Source organism: Rhamphochromis longiceps, linkage group LG12 (genome assembly GCF_057381845.1).
Source record: "Rhamphochromis longiceps isolate RC_006_pf linkage group LG12, R_longiceps_female_GT1.1, whole genome shotgun sequence".
NCBI classification, from domain to species: Eukaryota; Metazoa; Chordata; class Actinopteri; order Cichliformes; family Cichlidae; genus Rhamphochromis; species Rhamphochromis longiceps.
The window spans coordinates 1,489,312-1,502,679 of NC_140568.1; the positions used below are offsets into that span (position 1 = coordinate 1,489,312).

At 42.6% G+C, this 13,368-nt stretch overlaps 1 protein-coding gene across 2 annotated transcripts; it reads right to left on the minus strand.

Annotated features, from left to right (window-relative positions):
* Positions 1–1,317: 1,317 nt before the first annotated feature.
* fxn (frataxin) lies at positions 1,318–12,112 on the minus strand. 2 transcript variants are annotated; one of them, XM_085424298.1, is made up of 6 exons: positions 11,948–12,112; positions 11,786–11,866; positions 10,350–10,441; positions 9,150–9,270; positions 7,332–7,429; positions 1,319–1,724 (listed from the first exon to the last, which is right to left on the minus strand). In XM_085424298.1, exons 1-6 carry the CDS (start codon positions 12,038–12,040, stop codon positions 1,586–1,588), a joined length of 624 nt encoding a protein of 207 aa, XP_085280424.1. In that variant the 5' UTR covers positions 12,041–12,112; the 3' UTR covers positions 1,319–1,585. The 2 variants fall into 2 exon arrangements, with proteins under 2 accessions (XP_085280425.1, XP_085280424.1); XM_085424299.1 differs by lacking the exon at positions 11,786–11,866 and having other exon boundaries at positions 1,318–1,724.
* Positions 12,113–13,368: the final 1,256 nt, after the last annotated feature.

Below are 13,368 nucleotides of genomic sequence, written 5' to 3' on the forward strand. Positions count from 1 at the left end.
GGCACAACCATAGCTGGACTGGCCATCGGGCGTACGGGGCATTTGCTCGGTGGGCCGATGGTGATTTTTAGTTTTTATGGGCTGATGAATTATTATTATTTATTTATTTTTTGTAACGGTATAAGCAATGAAAGGTGTTTATACACTCACATGAGTCCTCAGGTATCCGTCTGAATGCTGGACACTGGGAGACCTGTGTCTCTGAGTGGGAGACCAGAGATCACATTAACATGTGTGTCTCTGTATTAACAAACATGCCATATTGGCCCAGTTTATTTTTCTTATCATTGTTGTGAGGAGACCATAAATAGCATTTGTATTTTCTGTTGTACATTTCATTTGCTGTTATGGATAAAAAGTCTTTTTTTGTTTCAAAATAGCTGATAACTATTCGCTGACAGCTGCCAACATCTGCAAACACATAATCCTATAGGGTTGTTCTATATAGTGTGTAACTGTTCATGTAGAGCGTTATTACATTTATTGCTAATGCAATCATATGGCACACTGACTTCTGAGGAAATTTTAGATGCACTCGTCATCAGAAAGGTTGCCGACCCCTGATATAGATCATAATCAAACGTTAAAATATTACACAAAATGTCATCAAACATCATTCATGCTGCAGTTCTGCAGAAACCTCTGAAACAACAAGTGAAACATTCATGAACTTAGGCTACGTCCACACTGGCCCGGATAGATACGAAAACGGCATTTTCGTCTGAAAGCGCTCCGCGTCCACACTAGTGTTTTCAGTTGTTTTCACAGAGTTGTGCGTCCACATTGAAACGGCCAGAAAACACTTATGTTCCAGTCTTACGCATGCGTGAAACGCAAGAAGATTCGACCGGCCTCATTTCTGTCTGCCGCTTATTTACTTTCCTGAGTTTTTTAAATGGACTCACAATGAGGTGGAGTTGTTGCTGCGAGTAACACAAAAGTACAAAGTTGCAAAAGCGAGTGAGAGTTAAAGAATTAGAAGAAAAGCTCTCTGGAGCAGACTGATATTAATCTTTAATAGGGCTGTCAGACAAAACAACTGCTGTATAATGCCCTCCGCTATCTTTGTTTAATTGGTCACATGACTGCATCACATGACTAACATGCGTCTCCGAAAGTCTCCGTTTTCACTGTCCACACTGCAACGCGAAAGCACCGTCTTCAAATGTATTCGTTTTCGAGAGCGTTTTCCAAACGCTGCGTTTTCGGGGAAAACACCGTCTCAGTGTGGACGGGAGGCCAAAACGGAGAGAAAACGATGCGTTTAGAAACTCCAGATGCTTTTCAGATGACCTGGATGACTGAGACTCTACAAAGACATGTTCACAGACAGAAGTGACAGGTAAAGCATTTAATTACTTTCATTGAAAAACTCACAGAATTGGATTCCAGTGGCCACACTGACCACAACTACTGAACTCTTACAAGACTTCAAGACGTCATTCAGCTGAAGAATGAAGAATGCAACAGAAACAGCATTTCATACAGAACTTCATTATTTACTTTAACAGATGGTGTGTATGCTGCACAGAAATTCAGATGTGAGTCACTGAGTCTGTGAATACTCCAAGCATTTAACAGGGTTTTAGGAATAGGGCAAGCCACACAGGTCAATGTTCTTATTAAAGATAATGGAAAACTCCTTAGAAAGCAGCTGGTGAAGGCTGATGCCATCATGAGTATATACCCAGCGTTCACCTGTCCAGCCGTAGCGCTTGGGTCCGCTGTAAGCACAAGAGAAGAAAGGAAGAGGGAAGTAACATTACTCTATACTGACTTATAACAGATTCTTATTATACCAGTTTGTCAACAGAGAAATATATATAAATTTTGTCTGGCTGAGGGGGGAACGCTGGCTGACTCTGGAGTTCGAGTCTCCGGAGGGAAAATCCTGGCGGTTTGAGGCCCCAGGCTTGTGTTGGGTACGGTCCATCACAAGAACATTGGCTCGTGCGCGCTGTTGGGGAGACGCCGGCCCAGACCTGTGTTCGGTCCAAGTACGTCACAGGACAGCTGTTCGGGTACACTGTCGGAGTCCATTTCTGCGTACTACAGTGCGCAGAGTGGCGGTGTTCGTTCCTTGGTCCGTAGAAGGCAAGGAACCTCACGGGGGACGCCTCGTGTAGTAATGGGAAACTGGATCCAGTAGAGCGGCAGGCCTTCACCAGGCGGCCAGAGACAAAACTCAATACGTGACTGTATGGTAAGAACTGAGTAAATGTGTGGTGTGTAAGATGGCAGAGAATGGCTGTGTGAGTTGTGGAGAAAGGAAAAGAAATGTTGAACGAGTTAATAGGTTGATGTGTGCGTGTAAAAAGAGTGAAAAACAGGGTCAAATGTTGAAAATGGGGAACAAAAAACAAGGAAAACAAACAAACAAAAAAAGAGGAGTGTAGAAATGTGTGTGAAAGCTGTTTCCAACTAGCGGGAGAAGCTGGTACTGCAGGCCAACACACACACACACACACACACACACACACACACACACACACACACACACACACACACACACACACTAGAATTGTTGATGAAAATAAGCAATAAAATTAGGGTTTTGTGTCTCAGTGCGTCACTTGCAGGTGAAGAGCAGACCCGGATCAATTTTCCACGTGCAGCAGTCGGAAGAACATTATAGGTTAACATCATTAGAAACACTCCAGCCAAGTTTTGGCTGAATTATTTTACAGCTTAACTTCCATGTGTTTGTCACCCTGAGAACACAAGCTCCAAAATCTCTCCCTGAAGACCAGAAATGCAGTTCCAGAACAACGAGATGGACCTCAAGAGCTCACAGCAGTGAAGAAAAGGTCCAGCAGCAGCAGCTGTGCCAGACAGCGGCAGCAAGGAGAAAAATGGCATCATCACGACTGGATGGATGGATGTGCATTTCCAACGAGCTGCACCTTCACTGTGTGTGAATGGACCTTTGAAAGACTGCCTGAGTTGGACATTTACCACTTTTGGAGCAAAATGGCAAAATGAGACAGTGGAAAACAGGACAAAACTGAAAGACAACGGACTCTCACTGGACTGCTGCAAGGAGATGAGACCACAGTGGAAGGAGCAGGGAGGACATGGAGGAAGCTGTTTTAGTGTGGGAATGAAATTTGGGTTTATGAAACTGGGAAGAAAGAACGACTGCCTTACGTGGAGAATTGAAAAGTGTCTGGAGCACCGCAAAGAGGAGAGGTACACAAAAATTACACAAACAGAAAAAAGCATTAATCCTACTAACACAAACACACATGCAATGAAGCTCATGAAGATCAAACAGTATTTTAAGCGTTTCTGTTACCATCATCTTGTCCGGTTCACTTAGCAGGTTAAGAAGTGATGCACAGACTAGTGAACTAGTATTATATTGGGCAAAAATGATTGAACCATTGCAGGGGTGAACAGAGTGCTGCAGGGGGTCAGATGAGTGGAGACTAATAGATTGAGGTTCTTGTTCCTGATGTGTGGGGGAGGTCTTATCATGATGCACATCTGGGTACATGGAAAAAACTCATCATCTAATAGGATATTGCTGTTGTGTGAGGTGTGACTGGTGGATGAAAGTTTTGGGGATTTATTGATGCATTTTCTTTTGGTACCACTTTGAACCTGCCAGTTTTGATCTATCATTCTAAGAGAGTACGCTTAGACAACTTCTAAAACTAGGCCTTCATATTGTTTTTGATTTTAACAGTGCACTGAGCTTTTTTGTTTGGCAATTTTCTCTTTTTCAAGTAGGCCTGCAAGATCGGGATCGAAAGCACTACACGACATGTTGATCAATCGCAAGTGAGCTTCTCCAAAATGAAAATGGGCTCAGGAGGAAGCCACTTATTTGGGACAATCAGAAAACAAGTCCCTGCCAAAAAGGACTCAGCGAGGTGATCCAGTCTAAATCTTCTTTCTTTTTTGAAATGGCGTCATTGCTGGCAGTAGAAACTTATTGCGTCACGAGAGGTTCTACTGTCAGCAAATAACAAATGGGGACTGACTGGACTGACAAAAGCTTGACTGAGTTGACACCAGTATGCAAGATTGCACCTCCACCTTGACCTGACCAAAGGGTGGATGTTTGTATGTTTCTTTTTACAGGAGCAGAAAGGTGACAGCAGCAGGTTGCATGGGCTTTTGGGCCGTGCTGACTTAACCTCTTAAATGCCACTTTCTGTGTCTGTGAATTTACCAGCAGTGTCTTATTCATGACCTTGTATTGTTTACAGTGCAGAGGTCACTGTGAGAAAGTGTGCATACAGATGCGCTGCGCTAACATCCACATCACTTTTTCCACAGCAGAGGGTTGATCGTGTGATTTACAGCAGGACACACTGCTGGCTAATGTCTTTTTTTCTTATGACAGGGTTACAGGCCTGGAGTGAAGCTACTCCAGGGGAGAGGCCCTGGAAGTTTTAAGAGACAATGCACAACTTCATTGTGCATGTGAGAGCTTAGATTGTGGGGATGATTAAAGATGAACAAAGGGTGGTGGGAGAACAGTGAAGTGAGGATACACAGTGTGAAACTCCTTTAAGTGAACAATAATGTTGATGTGATGAACAGAATGTCAGGAGAGAAATTCTGGTTTTAATGTGATTCTTGATTTAAGAATCAAAGGGTGGGATTGTATAGGAATTTCTTTTACTTCTGTATTAATCACATTATTTTGTTGTATGATGCCTTGGTGCCACTGGATTCACATGTCTCACACTCATACAGTAAGACAAATGGTGGGGGTGTAGTAAGGAAGTTGGGGGAAGCAGACAACTCCACAGGAAGAGTCTTTTGTCTCTTCGAGGACTCTGGGAGGCAGCAAGGGAGTGTGAACCTTATGGTGTGAAGCAGCTGTGCACTGCCTTTTGTTCCTGGAGAAGGTTTTTAACTGAGAGCCATGCTGGGCTCAGGGAGACTCTGCTGACCCTGCGGTCATGCAGGCTCTCCACCAAGCCTGGTTGTCTGTTCTTTGTGTGTTTGATTAAAGAATGTTAGCTGCAGCTCACCGCTCGTCTGCAGGCTTTATTTAATGGAAAACTTCCACAACAAAGGTGCTGCGCAGTATCTTAGCTGTTCCCAGGACTGCGCTCTTCTGGAAGGAGATCTTAGATGTTGTTCCTGGGATCTGCTGGAGCCACTGGCCCAGTATGGGGATCATGGCACCAACTGTTCCGATTACCACTGGGACCACCGTTACCTTCAGCCTCCACATCTTCTCCAGCTCTTCTCTGAGCCCTTGGTACTTCTCCAGCTTCTGTTCCTTCTTCCTGATGTTGCTGTCATTCGGTATCGCTACATCGATCACTACGGCCGTCTTCTTCTGCTTGTCTACAGATACTATGTCACCACCATGTTGTCCGTCTGGATCAACTTGAAAAACCATTTTAATGTCTTAATACAATGTGAGCAAAAATGGAAAATAGCTGAATCCATGTTCTCGGTTTTGATGTATGCAGAGACAGAACAATAGAATATCCCACGTGTGGGACTAATAAAGGTTATCTTATTCTACTGTATATAGTATTTTATTTTATTCTATTCTGTACAGTTGTGTACTGTATTTATTCTTATTGTATTCTAATTTTTGCCTCATAACTTTTGCACTGTCCACTTCCTGCTGTGACAAAACAAATTTCCCACGTGTGGGACTAATAAAGGTTATCTTATCTTATCTTATATCAAGTCGGGATGTATTTTGTTCTGATGTTGAAAAGAAGATTGCATCTCTAACAGTTACACTAATAATGCTTATCTTCTGACTTTTAAGGTCTCAACAATGTATTACAATGATCACTTAAATGCATTTAGTATTGAGGATGGATTGGAAACAAACTGGATGATTTACTGTTTGAATACATTTTTGTAAATTAATCTCTTACATTTTTAATGGGTGTTTGTCATTGATGGCTGTGGTGGGTACAGTGGTTGTAAATACGTTTAATTGCAGTGGTAGAGATGTCAGAGATGAATGCGAGTTCATTGTTATCTGGCAGTGATGACACTGGTGTTAGAAAATCAGTGCTGTTCAGTGTTAAATTAAACACCAGGTTTAGTGTAAAGTACTACCAACACTAATCAGTGCTAATCTTTTAACACTTAAAACTAGGGCTGTGCGATATGACCGAACTCTCATATCCCGATATAAGACATCTATCGTCCCGACAACGATATTTATCACAAAAATTTACATTTTCTGTCAATTCTGTGAATCTCGGGCAGCTGAACTTGCGTGAAGTGTTTCCAGCTGGGCGTCGTGTAGCTGCAGTCGAGTGCTACGTAAGTTGAAACCGTAAACACTCTGCATACTATTTCACGTGATTCAGTTTATTTTGAAAATCTCAACAGGCTCTTCAGCTTTATTGTGAAAGGTCCATGTGGAAAATAAACAAGCGGATAGCGTCGTTGTTGCTAACGACAACGCGTAGTCCTTCGTCCGTCTGTAGTGTGGTTTTTTAAATATAAGAGAAAGGGACAACTTTAAGAAACTCTACAGTGACCATCAAAATGATGATAAAAAGTTTATTTTGCGACACCAAGAAACAAACGACAGACGTTTTTATATCGTCATCCGATATATATCGTTATATCGAACAGCCCTACACACAGTGTAGAATATTGTTGACACTGCTCAGTGTTAGTGTCATAAACACTAGGTCAGTGTTAAAAATATAACACGTTGAAAAGTGCTCATTTAAACTCAAGTGTGGACACATACAGACACGTTTCTAGTGTTAACTTTAACACTCAGTGTCAATTTCACAGTGGGGATTTTGCTGTGTAGAAGAAGAGAGGTCGGCACTATTGGCTGATGTGCAAGAGAGCTACAACTAACAGGTGGTGACGGAGAAAATGGACAGGACTTTTGCTTATAGGTGGCGTGATTGTGCAAGAGGCAGGGGCGGGGTTATTTAAGGTCAAAGGTAATTCTGTTCAGCTGCTGCTGCTGAGAAGGGCCAAACGGTTTCTACTGTGCTTAATGTAGTCACCTGTTGTGTTTGTGTGAATGGAAATGTCAGGAAAACCAGACATTGCAAAGGAAATAAATGACACATGAATGTGGTGAACTGTGAGTGCACGTACTAACAATTAGCAACCAGAGCGTCAAAATACAGGATTTAATCACCACAATAATGAAATATTTGCATGTCTGCGTTAATCAATCAAGCGATTTATTACTTAAAGCTGACCAGATTGGTTATGTTGGTAACACATAAGTCACTTATTGGCATCTTAGGAAAAACAAAACAGCTGAGTGGAAAATGTTGACAGAACTGTGTAAACTGAACAGAGACATTGTTGGGTTCCAGTTACTCATATTACCATGAAGTGCTACAAAGCTCGAGTCTCACCTGGTAGGAGAAGAAAGCCAGATTTGTTTGTTTGGCGCCTGTTTGTTGATCACATAGGTGCCGTGGTCTCCACCCAGCTTCACTGTCAGAACACCACTCTGTCAAACAAGAAACAGAAGAAAACGATTCTGCTTTCATCCGTTAACAAAGCAATTTTGACCAAACATCTACATGGAATATAACTAATCTTAATTTTATTTAACATGTATGTAAAGTTTATCGCAATAAACGTAAATTGTTTCAATCCCTTTCTGTTTGATTTTGGTGACTATGACTGAAAAGCTTAAAATGACTGTAGCAATTTACCCGATGTGCTATCAACGCCTGGGTTTAGACAGAGATACAACGATGTATCGTCTGCATTACAGTAATAAGAAATTCTGTGTTTTCTGAGAAATGAAGCCTGATGGGAGCAAGTAAAGGGAGAATAAAACAGGAACTCCACAAGCGAGTGTAGCAGGGTAACACGTGTTACCCAGCATCTCAGAGTATGTTCTGCTCTCAAGAGGCAAACCATCTTACAGCAGGGCCTCGAATGCCGACGCACGTCTTCAAATGGTTTAATAGGATTGTGTGATCAACTGTGTCAAACGCTGCACTCGGGTCTAGAAGAATTAAAGCAGCCGAAAGCATTGAGCACCTTCAGTAGAGCAGACTGTGTTGCTCTGAAGCCAGACTGAATGTATCCAGAACAGTATCTGAAAATGACAGAACTGACGGGTCCAAACCAGCAGCTTGTTTAGAAGAGGAACAGTTCCATTTCAGACGCTGCTGCTAACAAAGGATGTTAGAAACGTGATGACGACTGTCTTCTCTGAGAAATGGTGTAGGTAACACTTTCACAGGGCAAGTGTCATGTGCATTACTATATCAGTAAGATGGGATAATGAGACTGGTTTGAAGTAGGTGAGAAAGGAGGAACACGTAGGTGGTTCAGAAGGCTCTGGGGACGGGAGCAGAAGACGTTCTCTGATAGGATTCATTTTTCCAGTGAAGAACCTTTAAAATCCTCACAGGTGTGTGCGGCGGTCTCAGACGTGGTGGGATGCAGGACAGAGCTGATTGTGTTGGACAGGACTTTAGGATTCCCAGACTTCTTTGTAATAAAATTCATTTACTCGTTCTGCCTGATAGTTATTCAGACAATCTCTAAACACAACGCTGAGCTTTCTTCCATTTTCATTCTGCTTGACAGCACGAGGGACTTTATTTACCCAAGGCTGAGTTTCTAATTGATGCAGTCTGTGCATTGTTGGTACAAGCTGAACTAAAGCATGCAAGCAGCTCATCACGGTTACAGCGACAAGGAGAGGTTTCATTCAAAGGTGGTTAAAGGAGATTTCAGACGTCATAGGCTGCAGAAAAGAGGCGGTGTGGGTTTGTTTAGGAGATGAGTGAGGGATGGGGATATCAAACATTATGATTAGATGGACACATCAATCACCTCAACACTGATCACTGAAAGCCCAGATGACAAGATGGGGGTTCTTAACCTTTTTTACCTCGGGGCCCAACCTTTCCACTACAAAGTGGCCCCGGGGCCTCATTCAGATATTAACACTATACTGAATAAACTGGTGTTGCTTTTGGTTTGATTTATATTTAATAACTAAATCAAATCTACTTCATTTTAACAGCTAAAACCTTGTCAAATAAATATGGTACAATACAATAGTGTTTGTGGCAGCCTCAGTGTAATTGTATGTTCATCATTTAGTTTCTGTAAATAAGCATTTAGATCATTCTGCCATCATTTATTACAGCTACCATTAAAGTTCACTTCACAGTTAGCAACCTTTACAACATCCATAGACTTACAGAGAGGAGAACATCATAGTCGGCCCCAGTAAAAGCTTCATCTGTGAGGTCTTCAAAGTAATCAGCCAGAGCGTCCAATGTCTCATCGGCCAGCTTCTCATATGCTGCCGCAGACAGTTCACTTTTGGAGAATGACACAAAGTTATAAATGAGTTCAAGTAGTCAAAGCTTAAGCAATGCTTAAGGAGAAAAACAAAAACCAAAATATTGGTTACCTTACATTAGGGCTGCCACGATTTGTCGACTAGTCACGATTACGTCGACTATCAAAATCGTCGACGACTGATTTAATAGTCGACGCGTCGTTTGAAGCTTTGTAAGATCACAAAAGACGCAGGAATAAGTGGCAGGATTTAAGAGTGTAATAACGGACTGAAACAGAAGATGGCAGCACTGCATGTACAAGGATGCCAGCTGCCGTTAAACCCCGAAGAAGAAGAAGCAGCGTCCCAGAATTCATAGCGCGGCCCAGCGCAGTTTCTAACAATGGCGGCAGCTAGTTAGTTTTAATATTACTCTTATTATTCTTTCTGGGTCACAAAATAAACGTTTAACATATTTTCAGGCGAGAATGTAGCTGTGTAAACCTCAAATATCTGCTCAGTTTATCAGGACACCACATATTTTCAAAAGCGCTCCGACGTTTTCGGAGACATCTGTTACCCACTAGCTCGTTAGCGAGCCGGGGGCTAGGTCACTAGCGCCGTGAGAACACCGGACTCCCCGCAAATCGTTTTCAAACCCACCGCCGTCTTTCGCTACTCAGGTTAAATATATATGAGTCACTTAGATAACTTAAAATGTTATTGTTTGGCTTTCTTTAGTATTTTATTTGTTCCTGAGTAAATCAGTTTGGCTGAGATTAAAGTTATAGTTTTTACACAGCTGAATAAACGTCAAGCAGACAGCTGATTATCAGAAGTGTGAGATGCTCGGAATATACTCCAGTGTCCTGTTATATTTTAGATAGCAAGGAGTTCATTAAACTTCACCGAAACAATCTGCAAATTTCATTAAAATTTAATAAACTATCATCTTGTCTTTATTTTTAGTTAGCACAGACCTTAAACACTTAAAGCTGTAAGCTAATGATAGTTATATAAGAGCAGATGCTGCTGGTGCAATAAGCTGTAGTTTTACGTCCAATGGATGATGATCTGATTAGTCGACTATCAAAATAATCGTTTGTGGTAGCCCTACCTTACATGCACGAGGGTGACTTTTTTCTGGCTCTGTGAATTCAGGTAGATGGTTTTGCTCCACCTGCAGCCATTAATTCTGCTCCCGAACCACTGAAATAGAAAAACACCAACAAACTTGTTTAATTACTCTTCTCCTTCATGCTCAGCTGGTTTCTGACATGTATGCACCTTATAGAGTATTTATGGCCAACTTTGAAAGTTACAGTTTGTTTTCCCATTTGAAGACAGATGATGAAATCACTCGATGTGAAACATTTGTGACACGCACTTTATCCTTAATAAAGTGTTGAATTTGGAGGTGCAAGGCACTCCCTGATTTTGGACTGAGACATAAGCTAATTCTAACCGTAAACTTTGTTTACTTCTTCAAAGGTTCTGTGGGCCCTTCTATGAACTCTGAGCATCAGGTCTTTCCATAGGTTTTCCAGTTGGATTCGGGTCAGGTGATTGGCTGAGCCTGTGGCAGAGTTCAACTTTGGTGTCATCTTTCCAGAATATATTCTCCCAGTATTTCACAGGCTTGTTGCAAACAGATGCAACACACTCATGCAATAAAGAGGATGTTTATTGTGTTACAACATTACTCATTTAAGCTGAATTTTCCATTAATATGGTTTATAGCAGGGATGTCCAAACTCCGGCCCGCGGTCCATTTTTAATTGGCCCGCAAGTAATTTCATAAATAGAATAGAATAAGGCCGCACTTCAACTTTTGCCTGAGTGTATTGCACTTCTTAGTTTTAACACCAGGGGGAGCTGCTGTTGATCAAGTCAGTTGCTCCACCAAAAACGACAATCACAGAAGAAATGTACCCCAAGTTACTAAACAGGTCAGAACCAAAGAAGCGAAAAGTAGAAGAGTGAGTGCAGAAAATTTCAGACACGGTGGGAGAGTGAATGTTTCTTCAAAGAACTCAAGGGGACGCGTGTCTGTTTGATCTGCACTGAGACTGTGGCAGTTATGAAAGAGGATAATGTACGACGTCATCATGAAACCAAACATCAGGCCTGTGCAGCCGACACTGGTGCTGAGCCAGAGCAGACATTAAAGCTCTGCTGCAGGGTCAGCAACAGTATTTATTTCGTGCTCAACAGGTCCAGGAAAAGGCTCCGATAGCCGCTACACCATCAAACAGTCAATATCTGTAATAATACTCAACTATAGAAGTAATAATATTTGAACAACTCCTCAGTCAGGACGGAGAGTTTAAACAGGCCTAAATTTGATACAGTTCATATTGATTTGTCACATAGTGTGTGTGTGTGTGTGTGTGTGTGTGTGTGTGTGTGTGTGTGTGTGTGCCGTCTCTGTAAAAACCAGACCGAACATTTGTAGATAAACTGGAGATGGTCGAGAAGCTCGGTGACAACTACAACCCGTCATTAAGTATGTTCAGTTTAAACTAATCACCAGCGAGTAAAAGCTGAACTTACGCTGTGCGACGGCCGGCAGGGGGGATGCAGCGTGCGGTTAATGAACGGACGAAGCCCCGGGAGGTGAGATAATCTCCAGAACTACAGTGGACATAAAGGTCACTGTGAGTGTGGCTCGTATCTACCATTAGCATCATGTTCAGCCATGGACGCAGCTCGTACCTGGTTCCACAGATGCTTCTTCCTCTGCTGCGTCAGCAGGTTGAGCTGACACACGTGTGAGTAAATCCGCGGTGTCTTACAGAGCAGACGCATGGTAACAGTCCCGGTGTGTTGACAGCCAACGTTGTTCCTTCCTTATCTGCGGCTTTCTTTCTTTTTCGTCATTTGTTGGCGGTTGGCAAACAGCAAAATGGTGTATTACCGCCCCCTGCCGGTGTGGAGAATGAGTTCGTCTTAAACTAAATATGGCCTGATAATACTCGAGTCCATCTCCACTTCCATATCACCGAGCTTCTGGATCAGCTGCCTTCTTTCAGCATCATATTTCTGACAGTAAAACGTGTTTTCCTCCCATTACTTTTGACATCTTTCTTCCATTTTCTGCTGTGTTCTGCTCTTAATCTCTGTCCTGCTAACACTGATAACCAATCCACTGATACCCATGGTACCCATAAGGTGGTGACTCTGAGCTCCATGTCGTTGACTCTGTACAGTGTTTGCTGAATCTCTATCAGAATGTCTGACCTGCTGTCTGAGTCACTGTCTTGTAAACTAGCCAATGATGAGTGTGAACATATCACTGATCTTACTGGTCTTGCGTCTTCAGTCCACTGGACAGCTGACAGAACTGAAACGATTTCTGTGCACTAATAAACTGTCACCGATCCCTTTCCTTACTTTGACATGAAACTCAGGAACAATAAATATATCCCGCTTTGCTCGCCTGTCTTCTTTGATGCATCTGTGTAGATTTTGACATAACTGTAACACCGCTCTATATATGCCTGCACTGTATGTGCGTTTAAAATAAAAGCCCTGTTCCTACAGCATCAGAGAGCACTCAGGACCTTCTTACTGTGAGGCAACAGTGCTGACCACACCACCGCGTTGCCATACTTGTATCATATTCATATGGCATCCCAGGTCGTATCCTCAGAGACTGCGCGTACCAGCTAGCTCCTGTGTTCACTGAGATATTCAACATCTCTTTATCTCAGTCGGTGATCCCCACATGCTTCAAAGAGTCCATCATTGTTCCTGTCCCGAAGAAACCCCACCCTGCTTCTCTCAATGACTATCGCCCTGTAGCCCTCACCTCAGTAGTGATGAAGTGCTTTGAACGCCTGGTCAGAGACTTCATCATTTCTTCACTACCAGACACACTGGACCCACTACAGTTCGCTTACCGTCCAAATCGTTCCACAGACGACGCCATCTCTCATCTCCTCCACACATCACTCACTCACTTGGACACTAGAAGGGGGAATTATGTTAAAATGCTCTTCATAGACTACAGCTCTGCATTTAACACCATAATTCCCTCCACACTCACCACCAAGCTGGAGCATCTGGGACTCAGCTCATCTATGTGTCAGTGGATCTCCAACTTCCTAACTGGCAGACCACAGGCAGTAAGGATG

Coding starts and splice junctions, on each gene's coding strand:
- fxn (XM_085424298.1), bottom strand. CDS start 12,040: ATGCGTCTGCTCTGTAAGACACCGCGGATTTACTCACACGTGTGTCAG. Junction 9,271..10,349: donor GTCACCCTCGTGCATGTAAG/GTAGGGCTACCA, acceptor ATTCTCCAAAAG/TGAACTGTCTGCGGCAGCAT. Junction 1,725..7,331: donor TGGCTTTCTTCTCCTACCAG/GTGAGACTCGAG, acceptor TTGTGCTTACAG/CGGACCCAAGCGCTACGGCT.